General features: G+C 52.2%; 1 protein-coding gene across 3 annotated transcripts in view; it reads left to right on the top strand.

Annotated features, from left to right (window-relative positions):
• The window catches only part of CHAT (choline O-acetyltransferase), a 52,704-nt gene that overhangs the window by 25,177 nt on the left and 4,489 nt on the right, over positions 1-23,038 (top strand). For all 3 annotated transcript variants that reach the window (XM_059662096.1, XM_059662095.1, XM_059662097.1), the window contains exons 8-13: positions 12,722-12,891; positions 15,141-15,241; positions 16,069-16,194; positions 18,384-18,506; positions 21,260-21,401; positions 21,510-21,572. In XM_059662096.1, coding sequence (XP_059518079.1) covers positions 12,722-12,891; positions 15,141-15,241; positions 16,069-16,194; positions 18,384-18,506; positions 21,260-21,401; positions 21,510-21,572 — 725 coding nt within the window. The remainder of the gene's footprint in view (positions 1-12,721; positions 12,892-15,140; positions 15,242-16,068; positions 16,195-18,383; positions 18,507-21,259; positions 21,402-21,509; positions 21,573-23,038) is intronic.

Here is a 23,038-nt window from a genome sequence, read left to right on the forward strand (position 1 = left end):
GCGTGTTGTTTTGGTGTCAGAGTAACACTAGGTTTCATGAACTGAATTGGGAAGTGTTCCCTCCTCTTAAATATCTAAAAAAATTGTGTACGCTTGTGTTAAGTCTTCCTTAAATGTTTGGTAGAATTCTCCAGTGCCTGAAATTTTCTTTTTTGGAAGTTTTAAACTTACAAATTCAATTTCCTTAATAGTTATAGAATTATCCAATTTTTATATTTTATGTTTGGTGTATTATAGTAGTTTATACTTTTGAAGGGATTGGTCCATTTCAGTTAAGTTGTCAAATTTATGTCTGTAGAGTTCATAGTATTTCCTGATTATCTTCGATGTGTGCAAGGTCTGTAACGATAGCTGCTTCATCCTGATGGTGTGTCTTTCCTCTCTTGGATTTGTTGTTGTTGTTAGACTTGCTAGAGATTTGATTGATCTTTTAAAAGAACCAGCTTTCTTTTCATTGATTTTCTATTTTGTTTTGTTTTGTTTTGTTTTCAATCTCACTGACTTCCTTCCTCCTGCTTGCCTTGTGTTCATTTTGTCTTCTTTTCCTGGTTCTTGAGGTGAGAGCTTATATTATTCATCTGAGACTTTTCTTCTTTCCTAATGTCAGCATCTGTGCTGTACATTTTTTCTCAGCGATGCTTTAGTTGTGCTCACAAATTTTGATATGGTGCATTTTTATTTTCATTCATTTCCAGTTTTAGAACATTTCCTTTAAGACTTCCTCTTTGACCCACAGGAGTGTTCATGAGTATTTAAATATTTGAAACTTTTTCAGATACTTATTTCTACTTTGATTCCAGTGGTCAGAGAACACATTTTGTAAGATTTCAATTCTGTTCAGTTTGTTAAGGGTGTTTTATGGCTTAGAATATTGTCTACGCTAGCATATGTGTTCCATGGGAACGTGAGAAGAATGTGCATTCCGCTGTTGGTGTGTGGGGTGTTCTATAAATGTCAATTAGATCCTGGCGATTGATTGTGCTGTTGAGTTTTGCTATGTACTTGCTGACTTCCTATCTAGTTTTCTATTAGTTACTGAGGGAGGGGTGCTGAAGCCTCCAAATGCAATTGTGGGTTTGTCTATTTCTCCTTCAGTTCTGTCAGTTTTTGCTCCACATGTTTTATCTTGTTTTGTGGCATGTTTAATATACTAGTATACACATTTATAATTGTTACGTCTTCTTGGTATTGTTTGTTTTACATGTAATGTCTCTTGTCATTTTCTTTGCTCTGAAGTTTATTTTATCTGATAGTAATATAGCCACTCCTGCTTTTTTAAAATTAATATTTGCTTGATATACCTTTTTTCCTTTTTTTTTTTTTTTACTTTCAACCAACCTATATAATTATATTTGGTATGAGTTTCTTGTAGGTAGCATATATCTGGTACATGTTTTTAACCTACATTGTCAATTTCTGTCAATGTAATTATTGATATTCTGGGATTTGATTCTGCCATTTTTTTTCTCTTTTTCAGTTCTTGCTTTCTTTTTCTTGCTTTCCTATGGGTTACTTAAACATTTTCTACAATTCAATTTAAATTTATCTGCAGTGTTTTCAGTGTATCTGTATAGCTTTTCCTGGTGGTTTCTATAGGTATTACATAATTTATCATAGTCTACTTCTGTTAAAATTTTGCTACTCTAGTGAAGTGTAGGGTTTACCACCCTTCACATCTCTTTACTCTTCTCCATTTATAATATAACTAGAGGCCCGGTGCATGAAATTCATGCACTGGGGGGGGGTGTCCCTCAGCCCAGCCTGCACCCTCTCCAATCTGGGACCCCTCGGGGGATGTCTGACTGCCAGTTTAGGCCCGATCAGTCAGACATCCCTCTCACAATCAGGGATTTCTGGCTCCCAACTGCTCACCTGCCTGCCTGCCTGATTTCCCCTAACTGCTTCTGTCTGCCAGCCTGATCACCCCCTAACCACTCCCCTGCCAGCCTGATCGACACCTAACTGCTCCTCTACTGACCCAATCACCCCCAACAGCCCTCCCCTGTAGGCCTGGTCCCCCCTCCAACTGCCCTCTCCTGCCAGCCCAGTCACCCCTAACTGCCCTCCCCTGAAGGCCTAATCCCCCCCCAACTGTCCTCCCCTGCTGGCCCGGTCACCCCTAACTGCCCTCCCCTGCAGGCCTGGTCTCCCCCAACTGCCCTCCTTCCCCTGCTGGCCTGGTCTCCCCCAACTGCCCTCCCTCCCCTGCTGGCCTGGTTGCCCACAACTGCCCTCCTCTGCTGGCCATCTTGTGCCCACATGGGGGTGGCCATCTTGTGCGAGGGCATGATGGCCAATTTGCATATTACCTCTTTATTATATAGGATTGTCTTAAATATTTTCTCTAATATAAATTTAAAACCACATCAGGCAGTGTTATAATTTTTGCTTCAACAGTGAAATATAATTGAAACAAACTCAAAAAGAAAATGAAAATTTGTTTATAAGATTGCTGGAGACAAATTGTCTTCGAGTTTTCTGACCTGAGAATGTTTTGATTTCCCTTTATTACTGGAGGATATTTTGCTGGATGTAGAATTCTGGGGTGACAGTCCTTTTCCTTTAGCGCAGAGAAAGGTCACACCACCTCCCGCCAGCCATAAGGCTTCTGATGAGAAATATGCTGCAATTTCTATGGCTTTTATATTTCTGCATATGTAAACTGTCATCTCTCTCTCTCTCTCTCTCTCTCTCTCGTCGACTTTCTTTTCTTTTTCTTTAGTTTTCATGAGTTTGACTATATTATGCCATGGTGTGCATTTCTTGGAATTTATTCTGTTTGAGATTAGCTGAGCTTCAATCTGTAGGTTTATGTCTTTTGCCCAAGTTGGGAAGTTTCTAGCCATTATTTCTATTAGTGAGTTCCCAATCTTTCCTGCCCTGGGAGATCTTTTGTTTCACAGATCCCTTAGGCTCTGTTCTTTTTCTTAATAGTCTACGTTCTCTCTGTTCAAATTGGCTTATTTCTATTGCTTTCTCTCCAAGTTCACTGATTTTTTTTTTCTCTGCCCACTACATTCTACTGTTGAGCCCATTGACTGACTTTTTTTTATATTGGCTCTTATATTTCTTAGTTCTAAAATTATCATTTTTTTATCTTTTAAAATTTTTATTGAATTTATTGAGGTGACATTGGTTAAAAAAACTATACAGGATTCAAGTGTACACCGTATGTATATTGTATTGTGTGTTCATTGCCCCAAGTCAAGTCTCCTTCCACCACCATTTGTCCTCCCTTAACCCTCTCCTACCTGGCCCTGTTACTGCACCGGAGCCTGGAGATGTAGTGGGAAGTTGCAGAGAGGAAGGCATTCTATAATCTTATGATTAAAACTCAGTCTTTTAATGAGCCTATGTCCCAGTGTTTGTACTAAGCTGGAAAACTGTTGCTATTTTATTTTAAAATGCTCAGCTTTATTGAGGTATCACTGACAAATTAGATCAATTAATTAAAGTGATGATTTGATATAGACTTACATTGTGAAAGGATTCCCCATCTAGTTAAAATACCACATCCATCACCTTATGTATTTTATTTTTGTGTGTGTGAGAACACATAAGTTCTACTCTTAACAAATTTTAGTTACACAATAGAGTGTTATCAGCCAAGGTCACCATGTGCTACAGTAGATCCTCGGACCTTATTCTTCTCATAGCTCAAAGTTACCCATCTCCCCTTCTTTCCCCTACCCCTTAGCCCATAGCAATCACTTTTATACTCTGTTTCTATGAGTTTGCCTTTTTTAAATATTGCACATATAAGTGATACTATGCAATGTTTGTCTTTCTATGTTTGACTTATTTCACCCGGCATAATGCCCTGAAAGACCACCCATGCTATTCTAAATGGCAGGGTTTTATTCTTTGTCATGGCTGAGTAATATTTCATTGTATGTAGACACCACATCTTCTTTATTCAGTCACCATTGATGGGCACTTCGGTTGTTTCCATATCTTGGCTGTCGTGAGTAATGCTGCTGTGAATATGAAGTGTAGATATCTCTTCAATATTCTGTGTTCGTTTCCTTTATATGTGCCCAGAAGTCATAGGTTTATTTTTAATTTTTGGAGGAACTCCATGCTGTTTTCCACAGTGGCTGAACCAATGACCATTTTCAGCAACAGTGCATAAGGGTGCTTTTCTCCTCCACTTTCTAGACAACATTCAAGTGTCTCAGAAACCTCTGTGATTGTCCAAGCTGCTTTCTTTGTTCTTCCAGTGGCTCCCAGTACATAGTTGAGGGTGTCCAAGGCCTGTCAGTGCACATAGATGCAGACTGATTGGAAGCTGGACCCTTGGGCAGATGGGAAAGGGTGCAGTTAGGCCTTTTTCAGGGAGAAACTGGACACGGACTTTTTGCCAGCTCCCTCCACACTGGGTTGATGGGAGGTGTGTGTATATGTGTGTGTGTGTGGGGGGGGGGGACACAGTACTCCTGCACCTTTTTAGACTGTTTATTTGTTTACTACAGTCCTTTGGGTCTCATGAATACAAGCCCTGGTGGCTTTCGGAGCATGTGATCCAGGGCCTGTCCGTTGCACAGAAGCTGAAAAAGCTGGGGTGCCCTTCTTGTATCTAAGCTCCTTCAGGGAGATCCTGGTGACTCGGGGCTAGGTGGGGGGCGCTTCAGGGAGAAGGCAGAGTGGTCCTTCTGTCTTCCCTGGTTCCCAGGGAGCACTGCATTAGCCCTAGGTGAGTGCTGACACATGCCTGGTCCTCAGGAAGCAGCAGCCCCCGCTAATGATTTCCACAGCCGGATGTTATACGGATGCCTCTTCCTGGCTCTGGTGCTCTGGGCTAGGGAGCCCAATGAGACCCATGCTCCTCAGGGGGAATTTGCAGCTGAGATATTCCTCCCAAATTTCAGCAGCCACTGAGGGAACAGGGCCAGCCTTCCTTGCATCTCCGCCCTTCCTATCCATCTGTGTGTGACTTCTTCTGTAAATCCTTCCTTATAAGACTTCTGGTCAGCTAGTCTTCAGCTGGTTATTCAGGTTGAGTATTGTATATTTTGGTTATATTTCCAGTTTAGTCCTGGGAGTAGGTGAGTGTAACTTCCATCTGCGCCACCACCATCTTGGATCTCCTTCATATTTTTTACTAGAGGCCAGGCACACGAAATTTGTGCATGGGTAGGGTCCCTAGGCCTGGCCTAAGATCAGGGCCCATCTTCCCCAGCTGCCAGCAGCCGTCCCCACCCCCTGCCACCAATGGCGGCCCTCTGTGTGTGGGGCAACTGGCAGGGTGATGCCCTGCTGGTGTCGGGTGTCTGCCACCACCCAACCCCAGTTCCTAGTTCCCCATTGGGCCATCAGGGCCTACAGGCTGGGGGCAGCTCCTGCATTGAGTGTTTGCCCCTGGTGGTCAGTGCGTGTCATAGCCGACCTGTCATTTCGCTGTTCAGTTGATTTGCATATTACACTTTTATATATAGAGATTCTTTGCTGAAACTCTGAGTTGTTTTGTTTTGTTTTGTTTTTCATTTTTTTCAAATGTGCTCATAAATGTTCTTTCAAGCACAGTTTATGAGGGCTAATTTAAAAATATTTGTTAAATAAGTCTAACATTTCTGTCATCTCAGTGTTGGTACCTACTGATTGTCTTTTTAAATTCAATTTGAGATTCCCCTTGTTCTTGGTGTGACAAGTGATGTCCTATTGTATGTATTATGCTCTGAGACCTGAATCTTATTTAAACCTCTTGTTTTAGTTGGCTTCTTCTGGCACTGCTCCAGCAGGGGTGGGGTGGGCTGCCCTGCTACAGTCGGGTGGGATAGAAGTTCAGGATCTTCATCTAGGCTACATTGACATGCCAAGGAAGGTGTTCGTTGCTACTGGTAGGGAGTTATGAATTTAACCGCCCCCCCACATGGTCTCTACTGATGCTGTGTGGGGGGTAACTGTGGTGGCAGTTATTGCCCAATGGAGATGGAAGTCCCAGCTTCCATCTGAGACCAGGCCTTCTCTGAAACCACCGAGATGAGATGCCTCATTACAGACCGGTGACGTAAGAAGTCTAGGCTCTCCACTTTTTCTTTGCTGCGGGGAGTAAGTTACGGTCTAAGAGTTTTCTGTCTTGCAAGCCTGTCTCTTACCTGGTCCTTTGGCTAAAGAGAGCAGGCTGTTATCAGGCTGCGGTTGTGTTTGTTTATTTTTTGTCCACTCTTGTTTGTGTTTTTATGTTGCTGGCTACTTCAGCTCCAAGTCTGAAGTTTTCTAAAACAGAAAACCTAAAGACTCGGTGGCTTGAACAACAGACATTTATTTCTCACAGTTTTGGAGGCTAGAAGTACAAGATCAAGGTGCTGGCAGGATTGGTTTCTCCCGAGGCCACTCTCTCTGGCTTGCGGATGATTTCCATCTCAGTGCATCCTCCCATGGCCTTTACTCTTTGCAAATCCATCCCTGGTGTCTGTTCCTCTCCTTATAAGGACAACAGGGATATTGGTTTAGGGCTCCACCCTTATGACATTATTTAACCTTAATGAACTCTTTAAAGGCCCTGTCTCAAAATACAGTCACATTGGGGGTAGGGTTTCAATATATAAATTTGAGGGCAGAGGGAGGGGACATAATTCAGTCCACAATAGCCAGGAAACCCACTATCATGTGTTCCTTGTGCCCTGAGGTTCTTAGTCATTCTGATTTCCTCTTTCCATCTTTCAGAGTCTTCTATGTTTGTTTTAAATATAGTGGGAGGAGTAGGGAAAAGTCCACTTGCTCTTCCTAGAAGTAGAAGTCCCTCCTTGTTGCGCTTTCTAAAGAGCCTTTGTAACTCAAGTCAAAGCAGTTCTGATTTGCAAAGACCAAGTTTAATTGTGCAAGAGACACATTTCTTAGAATTCTCATAACCTCCTGGGGTGGGGAGCATAAAGATTGCCCCATAAGCCATAGAGTAGAGAAGTATATGGCATGTGTGATGGCAGATTTCCCTCTCAAGGGAGGTATGACCCCTTCATCTGGGGAGGCAGGATGCTCAGATGGGGTTCACAATGGTTTAGAAGCTATAAGCCTCTGAGGAGGTGCTAGGTGCCTCCATCTCCCTAGACCATGTGAAGCTGACCCAGGCCAGCTTCCCAGAGCAAACAAGTGTCGCAGCGAAGGCTGTGTGTGTGTGTGTGTGTGTGTGTGTGTGTGTGTGTGTGTGTGTGTACAGCACCTGAGAGTTCTGCAGACTTCCAAAGGCAGAGGTGCCGTGCTGGTTTTCTCTTTGCTCACCTAAGTCACAGCCTGTAAGCTTTCCACTGCTAACAGAAGCTCCAGAGCCCTCCAAGCCCTGCTGGCCTCTGGAATGTCTGCATCCCCAAAGCTGTCAACTCCCCGTGCGTGGGTGGCAGGACAAGCTCCTCCTATTAGTCAAGTCCGGCTTCTCACTATTAAGCAGGGGCTCCTTGAGGAAGATTGATTCATCGCATTAAATGAGCCTCCCTGTGCTCGATGGCGATGTCACAAGACAAACGGCCCCTGCCGTGTGCCTCCAGTCCGCGGCTCCGCGTTTCCAGCACATTTGAGCCAGAGTCATGGTGGATGAGTTTGGCTGGAGTTTATTTTCTGCCTCCCACGATAAACTTGTCAGCATTTGACCGATCAGCTCCTTGTATGCAGGGAGTTCATTTGCAAGGCCACCTGGCATCCCCATTCGGCTGTCCTGCTCCCATTTCACTCTGTCTAATGAGCCAGGACCTGGTTCCTGTTGGCTGGCGCTGAGCTCCAGGGCCCTGCACAACCAGCATGCCAGGAGTGATGGCTCAGCCCTCCCAGGAGTCCCCCTCTCCTGTCTGGGGCGGGGGGGGGGGGGGCGGCGGGGCACCGATGCCTGGGAAGCTATCCTTTTTTCCTGCCCAGCTGGGAAGGAGTGTGCCAAGCCCCCACTTTCCTATTCAGAGGTTCTATCAGGCCTGTTCCCTGTCCTCTGGCTGGGCTCCTGTGGGGTTCCTGGGGAGCTGCAGCCTTCCCACCCACCTTGGCCTTGGAGCTGTTCCTAGGGAAACCTTGGTGTAGGCAGACACCAAACCTGGCTCCTCAGAGCTCACTGAGACATGGCCAACAGGGCCAAGGTGGGCAGCATTGGGGCTGCTCATGGCCCTGTCTGGGTCCAGGCCCATGCCCTTCCCAAGGGCCCTTCTCAAGATGTTGGAAACCTAGACTCGCTCTGACCACATCAGCCTCTGCCCAGACCTGCCAGTGGCTCCCTGCTGTGCTAGATGAAGTCCATCTTCCCAGTGCTGCTATTCATCCTTGATGATCTGCTCCTGCCTTGGCATTAGGTGTGATCAAGGGCAGCTCCCTTCATGTCCTGGGTTACTTCAGGTAAAACATGCAGCTCCTCTGTGCCTCCCTGGGAGTGGGATGGTAACAGTACCCGTTCAATGGTCACCTGTGTGAGAGCTTAGACTGATGCCTGGCACATAGCAGGAGCTCAGCAAGGTTAGCCAACAGCACCACTGTACTGGGTCCTGCCAGCCTCACCTGCACCCTGCACGCCTTAACCACAGCCTGCTCTCTGCCTCCCAGCCCTCGGAGCCTGTTCTCATACTGTTGTCCCCTTCCTGACATGCTTCTCCCTTCTTCTCTGTGTACCTGAATCTGACCCAGGCCTCCCCATGCTCTGAAGTCATTAGCCAGCCCGGAAGCCCAAAGGAACCCCTAGAACAGCACATGGTGCAGGACCAGGCAACATGGTAACTGGTCAGGACTCCTACTGGAGCAGAGAGGGGTAGAGCTTGGAGCCTTGCAAAGCGTCATGATTCCCTTCCCATCTCCTTTCCACTCCTCACTCCCCCATGAAGCTCCATGCCCCCCAAGTAGTGTTTTTCTGACCCTCCAGCAGCCATGGCCTTTCCTGTTGGCCAGCTGGGCTCCTCTGGGCTCCCGCTCTGAGCTGTGCACATAGACCTCACCCCTACCTGCCCATACACTTTCAAGTCCATTGCCAGCCATAGACATTGCCTGCCTGAGCTTGGGGCCCAGATCGCACCCTCTGCAAGCTCATAGATGGGGGGAGGGACCAGATCAGGGCTTCTGGGGCTAGACTGGCAGTGTCTGCTTGAGGCATGGGTATCAGGGCAGGATGCATTGTAGGGTATGTGCTGTGTGGTAGTAGACAGTTGTGTAGAGGGAATTGGACGAGCCCTGGCGCAGGTGCTGCGTGAGGCTGGCCTGGTGGACAGAGCATGGGCTCCTCATCTGCACTGAGCAGGTGGCTCCAGGTGTGAGGAGTCCTGGAGGGCAGGAACTCTGTCTGGGCTCCTCCCCCTGTGCCCGGACACAGGGCCAGCACGGTTAGAGGACTGGGAGCGTGAGAGGGTCCTGGAAGCATGGCTTTGGTAGGCAGCCTGGGAGAAGGGCGCCCATCCTGGGGACAGCCTGCGCAGTGGTGGGGGCCATGTGTGCACAGGTGTCCAGGGAGTGGCAGGAGGCTGCTGTGCGGCCCATGCAAAGAGCAAGGGGAGTTGAGCCCCGAGGGCAGCAGAGGCTAGCTCTGGACCCAGGAGTTGTGTTTAGAAGTTCGGATTCTACCTGGTGGGCAGGAGGAGCTGTTTCAGGTTGAAGGGGTGACCTGGTGACTCCACCACACTTAAGGAGCAGAGGGAAGGCAGGGCCACGGGTCTCATTTATCTTTAGCTCCTCAGCTCGTGTTCACGAGATTGAAGAGGGGAGCCGAGGCCACGTGGAAGGTGATTTGTCATCCTAGCCCCATAGGGATCAAGAGGCATCCTGAAAGCACGGTGCTCCCCAAACCCTCATTATTCTAGGAGGGAGAGGGTGGATGGCAGAGAATGGCTGGTCACCCTCCTTCCCCGAGTGGAAGTTCTACTCTGGGTGATGGCTCCTTCCCCAAGAATTTTCAAAAAGTGGGAGGAAGGGGATGGTTAGAGACGGGAAACACCTTTCACAGGAAGATATGTGGAGACTTCTCATGAACCTGGAGGAACCGCCTGGGCAGGATAGGGAACAGCACAGGTAGCCTTCGCATCGTGTGCCCAGCAGGTGCTGAGGAGACCCGGGGAGGGCCTCAGGGATTACCTCACTTGAGGCCCACAGCACCAGCAGGGGCGACTTTCCACAAGCCTGAGAGAGTGAGCAGCCAGAGAGGCTAGGGCAAGGCCAAGGGTAAGGAGGAGCAGACAGGACCTCACCTAGGACCACTCCAGGGCCCAGCTGGACAGAAGAAAGGACAGGCACCTTCTTGATGTGGTCCTCCACTGGCTTCATCGGCCGTGCCTGGACTCAGCCCCCCACTGCCTGGGGACGGTGCTGTGCGCTCACTGCGACCCACAGGCAGGGCCAGGCTGTGAGCAGAGCCTGTGAGGAGAGTGGGAGCTGCGTCTGCTCCCACACGTTCCCTTCAGAAGGCAATTCCAGGCGACTGAGACGGTGGGCATAATTCCTGGCTTGAGGCTCTGGAAGAAGAGAAGGCTCCAAAGCTGGGCCCGGAAGGGGGAGTCCAGACTCAGCGGGACCCCAGTGGGGAAGGGAAGGCACAGGAGCCGAGTGCAAGTGGCTGCACGTGCAGAGGGCCGTGCACCTGGGCTCAGAACCAGGGGGCACCGGAGATGGGAGGCCCGCGCTCAGGACCAGGGCCGCCCCAGGGGAGAAGGGAGGGACTGAGCTGTCACCTTGGAGCCCCCCCATATTCCACAAAGACAATAGCCTCTGGACAAGGATCTTGAATTTAAATGCCTGCAGACCCCAGGGGGCTGTATTATGAGCAGAAACTATGCAAAGCAAGGGTGCACCTTCTCAGCTGCAGCTAATCCCTGCAATGTAGGAATGTGAACCCAGTGCACGAGGCAGTGCACGTTAGGTTAAACATGGCCACAGGTGACAGAAAACCCACAATAACAGAGGTTTAAAAATACAGGGGCCCTTCTCCCTTTCACGTGTGCCAGAAGTGAGCCAGCGCTGACGCAGGCGGCTGGGGCTCTTCCATCTCACTGCGAGGGCATGGCCCTCACCCCCCTGGTCCTGGGTGGAGGCTAGAGCTCCAGTGATTGCACCTGTGTCCCGGGCAGCAGGATGGAGGAAGGCGGGAAGAAGAGCAAAGAGCACATGTCAGTCATCTCTAAGGAGGTTCCTTAGAAGCTGTCAGGTAGTGCTTCTAGGTCTTGCTGGAAGTGCTTAGACACACGGTTACCCTAGCTTAAGGGAGGCTGGGCAGTGCAGCTGTACATCTGGTTGCCGCTGTGCCAGCTGAAAACCAGGTGTCCTGCGGCTGAAGGCAGCATGGACATTGCAATATGCAGCCAGCAATCACACACTCGCTGCTCGTCTGCCTCAAACACCACCCCCACCTTCCCTGCAGGCAATATCCTGGGACTCGGGTGGTGAGGGCAGCCCTCATCCTGGTACAGCAGCCAGTCCAGAAGTCTGGCTCTCTGGGTGATGTGCAGCCTCTCCTCCAGCGGTCCTGGTGCCACACCCCGTGGGGGTGGTGGAGAGGGACACAGCCGCCACCAGGAAGACTCCTGACTGGAGAAGGGCCAGGCAGACCAGCCCTGGTGCCCCGGGCAGGCTTCGTGGTGGAGGAAGCTGCCGGCAGCCCATCTGGCTGGCCTAGCTCTGCTCTGGGAGGAACCCCATGCCCAGTGTCCCTGGGGAGGGTTCCAGCTCCCTTGGCAACAGGCCTCCTACACAACTCGGTGGTTTGTCGTGATGAGTCTATTGGCTTGAAAGGGCCCCATGGGCTCATCTGGTCACAGGTTTAGGGCAGCCTGGCCCTTCCATCTGTCCCAGCATGAACATAGCTGCAGAGGGGCAGGGTGCGGGGAGCAGGAGGGCAGGAGAGCAGTACCCTGGCTCTCTTACTTCTGACTTCCATGTGAAACAGACTAATTTTAAAATTCTGGAATCTAATATTTGAAAAACATAGTTCAGGACAAATAAATATGCCTGTGTGGCAGATTGGGGTTGTGGTGTGGAGTGAGGTGCTGTGGGTGGGGAATTGGCGCTGTGGATGGTGGCATTGGAATGGGCGCTGTGGGTGGGGAATTGGCGCTGTGGATGGTGGGGAATTGGTGCTGTGGATGGTGGCATTGGAATGGGCGCTGTGGATGGTGGGGAGTTGGCACTGTGGATGGTGGGGAATTGGCGCTGTGGATGGTGGCATTGGAATGGGCACTGTGGATGGTGGGGAATTGGCACTGTGGATGGTGGGGAATTGGCACTGTGGATGGTGGGGAATTGGCACTGTGGATGGTGGCATTGGAATGGGCGCTGTGGATGGTGAGGAATTGGCGCTGTGGATGGTGGCATTGGAATGGGCGCTGTGGATGGTGGGGAATTGGCGCTGTGGATGGTGACATTGGAATGGGCGCTGTGGGTGGGGAATTGGCACTGTGGATGGTGGGGAATTGGCGCTGTGGATGGTGGGGAATTGGCACTGTGGATGGTGGCATTGGAATGGGTGCTCCTCCCCTGCGTAGAGTCTACTGTGCATGCACAAAGCTCTGCACCAGCTCCGTTCACTTAGACAGGCAGAGCAGTGGCCATACATCTGGAGGCAGAACTGGCCACAGCTGGGGGGACACTCAGGCTAGTACAGAAGCTCAGACAGTCTGGATGACTTCACAGCCCACCCACTGGGATAGGGGAGGGGTCAGGACTGGCTCAAGATCTGGGTGTCTGGGTGTGTGTCTGCCTGTGGAGTGTGAGGCGGTGCAGAGGGGGCCCCAGGCCCAGAGTGGGACAGGTGATGAGTCCTTGCTTGCCCGCCCTGCAGACTCCACCAACCGGGACTCGCTGGACATGATCGAGCGCTGCATCTGCCTGGTGTGCCTGGACGCCCCCGGCGGCTTGGAGCTCAGTGACACCAACAGGGCGCTCCAGCTCCTTCACGGCGGAGGCTGCAGCAAGAACGGGGCGAACCGCTGGTACGACAAATCCCTGCAGGTGAGTCGCCCCTGCCGCGTGGCCAGTGGCCCGAGCCAGCCCTGCTCACGTGGGGCAGACCCGCTCTCCGGCCTCTGCTGGCCAGGATGCGGCATGCGAGGCCCAGGGAGCTGGAAGGGTTGGAGATGTGGCCTTGGTGTCAGCCCAGGAGCAGGGGGCCATACCCCACTCAAGCTCAGTAACCTTCCTGCAGCCGGTGCCGTGCCGGTCCTCTGGGTCGGCCCTGGGCTCACTCCCCATCTCCCACCGCACACCTGCCAGGGCCCCCACCAAACAAGTCCGCAACACGTTCAGCAAGAATCACATCTGACGCCCAGATGTTTCATGTTTCTGAGTTTCTGTCACCCTGGCTGGCCGTTGGATACACCTCCCTTCATCCCTGGGAGGTAGGGCAGCCCAGCATCTCCACAGAATAAAAATCAAAATAAAATAAAGCAATTAATTTTTTTTTCATTCCTATGACGTTAGCTCAGAAACAAGGCATTTGCCTTGGCCTGGAGAAAACACTCAAGCAGATGGGGTGAGGGGGTGGGTGGGCCACTCATTCCCGTTCTTACATCCTTTTTGCCCCAGCATGCCCCCCTAAATCTAATCTTGTTTGTTTTCAAAGCCACCACACTGTCACAGTGACCCAATTAAATAGCAGAACGATCGCTGGCTTCGGGTCAGCATCGCTCACAGGTAATGAGCGTTTAGGCTTGTTTTGTCCTCCTCTGGCCTGCATCCTGCAGTTACCCTCTCGTCGGGTGCATATTGCTGCTGCCACTTCCGATGCGTCCTCGCTGCTGCGCTGGCTGTGTCAGCCTTCACAGCAATGCTAATGGCTTACCTTCCACGCAGAAACTGTGGGAGGGAAATGATATAATGGAGGTACAGGACATGAAGCATAGTAAGGCTTGGCAGCAGTCGTTAAAAGGCACTGTTTGCCTGTCTTTCTTTTAGTGGCAAGGACAGAAAAACATCAGTGTGTGAGTGGGCACCGTCCTCCCCTCCCTGCCTCATGTGGGGACTGTACTCACCTCTGCGTTCTGTTGGAGGTGGGACAGGTTACCAGGCGATCTGGAGAAGCCCACTGGCTTCATGGACAGGAATTTGAAGAACAGAGACCATCCTGGGACAGAAGGCAGGGGCACTGGGGGAGGGGCGAGAAAAGGGAGGAGCTCTGAGAGACTCTGTGGGAAGTTTGAAGAATGGGAGCGAAGACGGGGGCAGCTGGCAGCCGTGGGCCCCTGGGGGAGAGTGGAGACAGTGGGCCCGGTGTGTGCTGTGTGCCGTGTGCCCGGCAGGGTTCAGTAGCTCTCAGTAGCTCGTTCGTTCGCCTGGTTGGTTTCGGCTGGTGGGCTAGTGTCTCCTGAGTGTAGCGTGCTGGCTGAGCTACCGGCGGCTCTGCTTTACTTGGGTTATGCTGTCAGAGTCGATGCTCATTTTCATTCTTTTCTCCCAGTGTTTCTGTGCAGAGTGTGTCCCTTTTCCATGCCAGCTGACTACAGCCTCTGTAAGATCATGAAAATGCATAAGTCCCCATCCCAGTTCCCATGGTCCTTCCATGTGCCTTCTCTGGAGCCCTCAGATCAGTGCTGTGAGCCAGCCTTGTCGGAGGCATGACGCCAAGAGCGGACGGAAGCCAGAGGAGGTGCCTGTGGGCCTCTCCCAGCCGCGGCATCAGCCAGGGTGGAGTCGGGTCCCTGATACACCTTTTCCTCGCTCGCATCAGGGGAGGTTTTGTTTCTCCCGAGGAATCTGTGCGCCGTCCAGGTTGGAGTGTTATCTTTCATTCGGTCATCCAACAAAATCATTGAGCACCCACTATGGGGTAGGCACTGGCCTAGATCCTGGGAATAAAACCAGTGGTGCCCAAGCACACAGGGGCCACCAGGCACCCCCTCACACAGTGCAGTACAGGATGGTGGCCCTGCCACCCCCTGTGAAGGGGACTCAGGGCTCACAGACACTGAGGGAACAGGCCCACGACTGATGGAGAGTGTGCCCAGCTGTTCAGGGGTCACTGGACCCTGGGCTGCGCCTGCCCTGCCCAGAGCATTTCTGGGAGGGCGCGCGGGGCTGTGCTGCGTGCGATGCCCACAGGCTCGGGCCCTGGCAGCAGCGTGCAGTGTTCTTTTTGGGAGATAACATGCTTCGGTGGCCTCAAGAAGGGGTCCCCTCCGGTGGCCAGGGGCCCCGGCCTGGAGCCGAAGGGCAGGTTTGAAATGCTGACTCCAGAGGCCTGCTCACCTCTCTTCTACTTGCAGTTTGTGGTGGGCAGGGACGGCACCTGCGGCGTGGTGTGCGAGCACTCCCCGTTCGACGGCATCGTCCTGGTGCAGTGCGTGGAGCACCTCCTCAAGCACATGTGAGTCTGGGGGCAGGACCTCCCGGCAGCCCAGCAGCCACGCCAGACTCCCCAGCGGCCAAGCGGCCCACGAAACCGGGAGGCCACATAGGGGCTGCGCCAGCCTGGAAAGTGTCAGCAGAATTGGATTTGCAAACCAGCTTGAAAAGGACATTTTAGCTTTACCAGCCACGCACAGCGGGCTTAGAGCAGCCAGGGGGAGGCGTGGCAGCTCCGAGCTAATCAGAAACATCTCTTCAGCCCAGGGAGGCTCCCATCCGCCCTACTGTGTGCCCCAAGCCCGGGATGGCGGCCTGAAGACCCAGCACGGAGGGAAGGGCTGTGGCTACACCTCCTTCCGTCCATCGGCTGGGCCTCCCCCCCCTCGCTTTCGAGCTGGCCGGACTAAGGGCTTCGCTGGCCTTTAAACACACCGCGTTCCTGCTCCATTTACAACTTTGCTCATGCTCTCCTTCTAGAACCTTCTCCCTGAATCTAAGTTCTAAACCTCTTCCATGATGTGGGAGCTCTTTAGGGTCACTGAAAACCCAATCAACCTTTGCAAACAGAACAGCGTTTGCTTCAATTTTTCTCCAAATGTTTTATAACTGTTAGTGGTATATGTAGTTGAACAGGAAAATTATTATTATTAACATTGGCTTTGGAGTCGGGTGGAACTGGAGGGACCCTGGCCTGCCCCTTGCTAGTCTGGGTGGCCTCTGAGCCTCAGGGCAGTGGCTGGCAGCTCCTGCCCACTGACCCGCCAGCCGCTGGGACGGCTGCGGAGGCCCCGAAGATGCTGCCCGCAGCCCCAGCACAGGCTGCAGGAGGGCCCTCTTTGCCTGCAGGATGAGCAGCAAGAAGCTGGTCCGAGCTGACTCCGTCAGTGAGCTGCCGGCCCCCCGGAGGCTGCGGTGGAAATGCTCCCCCGTAATTCAAGGCTTCCTAGCTTCCTCGGCAGAAAAACTTCAACGGTAAGGAAAAGCCCGTCTCCTTTGGGGTGATGCTCTGGGGTTACCCTGTGTCCTCCTTCCTGTCCTGGCTGCTGAGGCACCCCACATGGAAATGTAGTCAAAGTGAAGGGGGGTTATAACTCGGGGGAAATGGCCTTGCTGAAGGATCCATCATTTCCATAAAATGCAAACACGCAGCTATATTTTTCCCAAGGGTTCCACCTGACTGAGCAGAGTCCAGGCGGGGGAACCATCCTGTTGGAGGAGTAATAAACAACTGGTTTGAATAGTTCATTTGAATCCAAGCTACTTCAATTTGCTTGAATTTACACTGCAACTTGAAAAGGGAACTTTTATTCCCAAGGGCAGTTAAGGCCCTAATGGGACCCCGGCAGGGTGGCCAGGGGCAGGTGTGGGCCCCTCTGGGGGTGGGGTGCAAGGTGTGGAGAGAGCTGTGGGCTGACAACTGAATCTGGACCTTGGTTGGTCATTCCCTTGTTCAGTGAGTGTGAGTGCATTCATTCATTCATTCATTCGACCAACATATGCAGACTCCAGTCTATGCCAGGCCTGTGCTAAGACTCTGAGGACACAGAGGTGATGTGCCAGGGCCCTGCCCTCCATACTTCAGTGGGGAAGTGGACCCCACAGCAAAGGTGTGTGATGCAGTAACCCAAACCCACAGAGAACACAGAAACTGGATTCTGTGAGGAGCCCTGGAGGATTTTGTGCAGGGGTTTTGAGAGCCAGGAGGAGCCTGTGGGAATAGGGTAGGTGAGCTGGATAGAGTGTGACTGGGCTTGGAGGCCGAGGGGTAGGGAGGACAAGTTCGCTGGGAGCTGCTGGGGAGGTTGGCGGGCCTTCGTGGAGGAGGGGTGTTCGCTGTTCATCTCTAAGGTGGTGCTGATATCTCGACCTGGGGCAGCTGTGTGGGGATAAGCCGAGCACTTGGAGGGGAGTTGGTGGCTGAGCCCGGGGCTAGGGGAGGAGCCTGCTCCCTTTTAGGGGTGGAGCAGGCCCACTTTATCCTGAGGCCCCCAGCTGCTTTCTGGAGGCCCGGGAGCAGCCAGAGAGGCCTGCGGGTGGGGAAACAGAGGGTCCTGAGCTGCACATGGAAAAGGGTGGGGTCGAGTGGGCAGCGTCTGGGCAAAAGGTTTCCCGGGGGCCGTGGTGACCGTGAGCTCAGCCTGTGTGGGGCCGGTGAGTCAACGGGCCAGGCGTTCCCATGGGAACCGGCTCTCTGCGCTCTGAGTCCCCAGACCTGGCATGGCCCCACCGAGAGCTGAGGCCACGGGTGTGCGCCAGAGAAACAGTTCCGGGGTGGAGGGGAGGGTGGAGGACGAAGGCAGGGAGCGCCACGTCCAGAGGGCGCGAGTGTGTGAGTGGGGCCAAGGTTGCCCCGAGGGTTCTGCTGGCACATGGCTGGTGGGTGTGTGGTGTGGACCTTGCTGGGCACTGCTCCAGTGGGCAGTCAGCCCAGATCCAAAGCTCATTATGAAGGAGGAGATTGGTCATTATTCGGGGGCAGGAAGGGAGAATCCTGTGGCCACACTGGGGGGCAGGAAGGGAGAGGCCAGTTCTCGGGGTTCAGAGTAGACTCGGGGAACCTTCCTGCTACTCTGACAATGACTCACGGGCAGCCAGGGCCTGGGTGTGGCATGGAGCAGCAGCAGCAGTTTCTGGGTAAAATGGATTTTTAGTCACCGGCAGGCAGCCTTCGCTGAGTGCAACAGGGATGAGTCTCAGAGAGGAGTGCTACGCGCAGCCATCTGAGAACTGGGCTTTTCCCTGGACAAAGTGTGTTCGCGGATCTGGCAGAATGGCCCGGGTGCCAAAGGTATCCATAGGGAAGCTGGACACACCTTCCAAACAGGCCAATGAACAGCCTCTCCCAGGCTCACTTCTGCAGGGCTGCTAAGATTTGGTTTGTTGGCCGTGTTCTCCCTGCCATGCAAATGCCTCTTCTGCCCTCCCTGCGGCCCGGCCCATCTCCCTCCAGCCAGGCAGGCCACCATCCACCCAGCCACGCCCCACCTTCAGTCGAGAGTGACCCTGGCCCAGCATGCCCTGTGCCACGCTCCGTTCCTGCAGGGCAGGCACCGTCCTGGACCTCCAAGTGCTGGCACCGTGCAGGCTCAAGAGACTTGGTTAGACTCAGATGTGTGCATTCTATTTTGCATGAAATCAAACATCTTGTCTTTTTTCCACAGAATAGTAAAGAATCTTGACTTCGTGGTTTATAAGTTTGACAACTACGGGAAAACGTTCATCAAACAGCAGAAGTGCAGCCCCGACGCCTTTATTCAGGTGGCCCTCCAGCTGGCCTTCTACAGGTGAGCGGAGCCGCCCGGGGCTGCGACAAGCTGCTCTGACTCCAGAGCCTAGATTCTAGAAGCACCGGAGGGAGGAAGGCCTCTGGGCTGGGGGGCGGGTGGAGGGCCGGGCGGCCTGCTTGGAAGGAGGTGCCACCTCACAGGGTTTCAAGGTGTAAAACCTTCTCAGAAGGGAAAAGGCGTCCCGGTCAGGCCAGGGGCACAGAGCACAAAGGCAGGAATGAGCTAACCAAGGCCAGGCCGGCAGTGGGGACCTCGGGTTGAGAAGGTGCACCGCCTCCTGAGCTCATCCAGTCCACCTGGCCCCTGTAGCCGCAGCACAACCTCCTGTTTTTATGGCCTCAATAGTGAAATGGAACTAGCGTCCCTCAGTGGGTCAGGTCAAAGGGTTAGGACTCATCCTCGATTCGTCCCTGTCCCTTGTCCCCCACCAACTCGGTTATTTTCCACGTGTCTCTTTGCCCTTCACCTCCATCCACCTCCCTCCCCCTCCGTTGGCCCCTCCCGAGCCCCTGCCACCTCATGCTGGGCCAACCGCAGCATGCTCCCCGGGGTCTCTGCCTCCCACCTGGCTCACTAGATCCTGTCTTCATAAAGCGTGAAGTTGGAAATACGCAAATGAGATTCTCATTTACCACCTGGGACCTCCCAGAGTCCGGGCTTAGCAAGCTCCTATGAGCTGGCTCCCCTGGGGTCTCCCCCAGGCTCTCCCGTCTCTGGACCTTTGCTCTGGCTGCGCCTCTGCCGATTCACCTTCCACCGCCGCTCTTCCCCTGCCAGCTCCTTCCCACGACTCAGGGCCTTTCGTGACCCCTTATCTAAGGCAGGCCCCTCAGGCCCCTTGCCCCCCAGTCCTCTGTCAGACCACTGTGTCTCTTTTCCTTTTGTGGCGGTTGTGGTTCGTGTGAACTACCTTGTCCACTGGTTTGTTGACTTTGCTTTCTAGACTGTCCCTCCCAAGCATGATACTCAGGGTACCTTGCACACCTGGCACAGAGTAGGCCTCAGGCACTGAGTCCAATGTGAGAAGACACAACGTGAGTGTCTGCTAGGGGTGGCACAGCCAGGTCTGTGATTTAGAAAAACCTCTATAGTGGTAGGGGGTGAGGGTTGAAGGCAGAGTGTAGACGCTAAAACTAACATGCAAAGTAGATCTTCTTCAAGCTAGGGCGCTCCAGGGCTCAGGGCTCCAGGGGCGACAGCTCATATGCTGGCATGACGGCAAATTGCAGTCGTCCACCAGATCTGCTTTCGATTTGCAACATCCAGGGACACGAGGTGACCTTGTCTAAAGCTGAGCAAGGCAGTCTCAGCAATGAGCAGGCAGCACGTGCGGGTCCTAGTGGCCTGTGGGGCCATGACTCCTGGGAAAGGGAGCAGCCACTCTGAGAATCTGTCTTCTTAACTCATTGGGGTAGTCTGGCGTCACCCCGCATTGCCAGGACACAGACCTTGTCACCATAGACCTGCGGCAGGACCTGTGTCTGGAACTGCAGTCAGTGTCATTCTGATGCATAATAATTGGTTGAAATGGGCCGTGAGGCCAGGGTCCTGCTGGAGCCATGACTGCTGCCCCCCCCGCCCCCCCTGCCCCAGTGAGCACTTCAGAGCTTCAGATCCAAAGCCAAGAGGAACCTACACAGAGCACCCCCTCCTCATGCGATCATTGCTGTCACTGGACCTGGGGAGGAATGGACATGGCCAGAGGCTCAGGGGCTCATGAATAGCTAAAACATGAACATTCTCCAGAGTCTAAGCTTTAACGAATTAAAAAAACAAAAAAATATCTGCTCCTAGATTCAGTAAGAACCTGGAAACTGCCTACAGGGAGGTTGACCAGTACCCAGCCAGTGAGGGCGTCTGTTTGCCTCCAGGGACATGGAGACACAGGGAAGGCGCTCCCTGCCAGTGTCCTGGGCAAATGAGATAGAAGGGCAATGGGAGCATAGTGACTTGTACACCAAGCAAACAGAGCCAAGCACTGGGCCCAGGCGACTTGGCCTTCCGCCCTCCTGGAGGCCACTAACGAGGGAGAGACGTACCTGAGGAGGCCGAGACCCAGGGCTGTCACTGCTCTTCTTCTCAGTTCTGTGTCTTTCCCTTCCCCAACCCCCAAACCAAGGACTTTACTGGCTGGTAAAGAAAGGTGTGTGCCAGCCAGGTCCGCAAGCGCAAGCCTAGGTGCTGGTCTGGTTCGTGCCTAAGGAAGAGAGGGCCCCTGGCTGTTGGGGGAGTGGCCTGCTGTCCTGTCGCGGCTTTCCGGGGGAGAGGCGCACTCAGGGGTGCCCAGGGGTCTGTGGGGAGCCCAGGTGCTTCTGGACTTCACACCCATGACCACTGAGGCCCCTCCCTGCCTCCATCCATAGTTCATGCGTGAATTGTTTTAAATCAAACAGGATTCTCTCGGGGGCGTGAATGATGAATTACACAATTATTCTATTCTGTGCTATTAATCAAAGATTCATCAGGTCTTGCAGAAAATTCTAGGTTTCCCACTAGGTTGGGATTTTTTACAGCTACTTTGTATTTTGCTTTATACCTGTGCAGTGTCACCGCTGTATGGAAATGTACATAGCTCTTAATATTAGCGACTCCGGCATTCATCTTGCCGGATGAGCTCTATTACCGTTAAAATGAAATACTCTGCCAAGCAAAGCCAGGGCTGGAAGACTGAAGCCGCCCGGGCTATCTTCCTCCCGGTTTCTGAGTCCCTGAGGATGCATCACCTTCGCACTCATCCCTCATCTGTGCAGGCTCCATCGCAGGCTCGTGCCCACCTATGAGAGCGCATCCATCCGTCGCTTCCGGGAGGGACGGGTGGACAACATTCGATCGGCCACTCCAGAAGCACTGAGGTTTGTGAAAGCCGTCACAGACCACGAGGCTGCCGTGCCGGTAAGCCCCGCTCCGTCTGAGGGGTCTCAAGGGAGCCGCCCCTTCGGCCTGCTCGTCACTGAGCAGCCTCTTAACACCCCACATGCTTCAAGCCTGGTCTGTTTGCAGGATTCCGAAAAGCTGCTGCTCCTGAAGAGTGCCATCCGCGCCCAGACGGAGTACACAGTCATGGTGAGTGCCAGTGCCCCGGCTCTGCTGCGCCTGAGCACATGACCGTGGGCTATGCCAGGACAGGCCCCCAGCACAGGCTGGGTGGCAGCTGAGCCACCAACTGTCCAGCCACTTGGCACGGCCACCCGGCTCTCAGAACCTCCTCCCTCTTATTTTTAGAGCCTAGGTAACATACCACGCCTGCCTTCTACAGGGATTTCATGAGAATACAATGAATGGGCTTTGAAACAAGGACAATAATAGCACCAACTACGCATAGCAATGTCCACTTTATACAAGAGAAGTCAAATGCGAGGGGATTGCACCTGGGCCTGGCAAGCTGTAGTGGCCTGCACACCATGCGCAGTCACAGGCCAGGCAGCATCAACCCCACCCAGGCCTGATTTTGCCTTCTTATTTTCCATGCTTTTATTTATGCTGCTTATATAAAGCCAGTGAACATTAATAGTGACATTAAAGTTGTAAGGGAAATGTTTCCTTAGTTTAGAGAAATGATTTATTTTTTTAGCACTGCAAGCCAGCATACAAACAATAGCGAATAAGCTAGGGCTGGTGATCAATATATTAATTGCAAATCATTCTGATACAGCCTTTGAGAAGAAGTTGACCAGATTTCACTTTCTATAGTTGAAAGCAAGTACAATGCAAATCTGGGTTTTAGAACTAGCCAATGTAGATGTTTCTCCTTGTCAGTGCACGTATCCTCTAGAATAGGTCCCTAATTCCTCTGAAGAGTGAAGTGTTTGCTCTGTTTGGGGAAAAGCAAGCTCACTCTCATGTATCCAATAGGTATTTTTTGGTTTCTGCTTTATGCCAGATAAAGTGCTGGGTGTTAGGAAATAAAAAAAATGCAGTCCATAAATCCTGTCATTAGGGAGTTTCCTGAAGACTTCCTGGAGGAGAAGGTGATTAATATGAGACTTGAAAGATGAGGAGGTTCTTGTAACAGACATAGAACAAGAGGATGGCCCAGAAGGGAGCAGCAGGTGCAAAGATAAAGTCTTGAGGGAACAAGACACAATAGCTCAGTGTGTGCACGTTGGCAAGCACATTCTCACTCTTCTCATCTTTTCAGGGCTTTATTCTCAAATATAAACAGGTAGCCATAAAGCAGAACTAAGAAAGTCAATGCCAAGTGTTCTGAGTGGTTGCCTCTGGGGAGTGGGAAACAGTGCTGGCAAGGTGACGTAAGCCTTTGGTTTATTTGGGTTGTTAAACTATATAAATATATAACTTTGATAATAATTTCAACTTTTAGGAAAAAATTTAGAAAACTATCCTCCAAAGCATTGCCATAGGGTTACTTTGTGTTAACTATTTTAAGTTGATGGGAACAACTGAAGAGAGAGATAGGGGATGGGGAGAGGAGAGCTATGAAGATGCTTTGTAGGTAAGCCTGGTGCCTGATTGGCCATGCCCGGGAAGGGACAGGGGAAGGCACCAAGGAACCCTCCAAATATCTGGCA

Source organism: Myotis daubentonii, chromosome 13 (assembly GCF_963259705.1).
Source record: "Myotis daubentonii chromosome 13, mMyoDau2.1, whole genome shotgun sequence".
In the NCBI taxonomy this organism is placed as follows: domain Eukaryota; kingdom Metazoa; phylum Chordata; class Mammalia; order Chiroptera; family Vespertilionidae; genus Myotis; species Myotis daubentonii.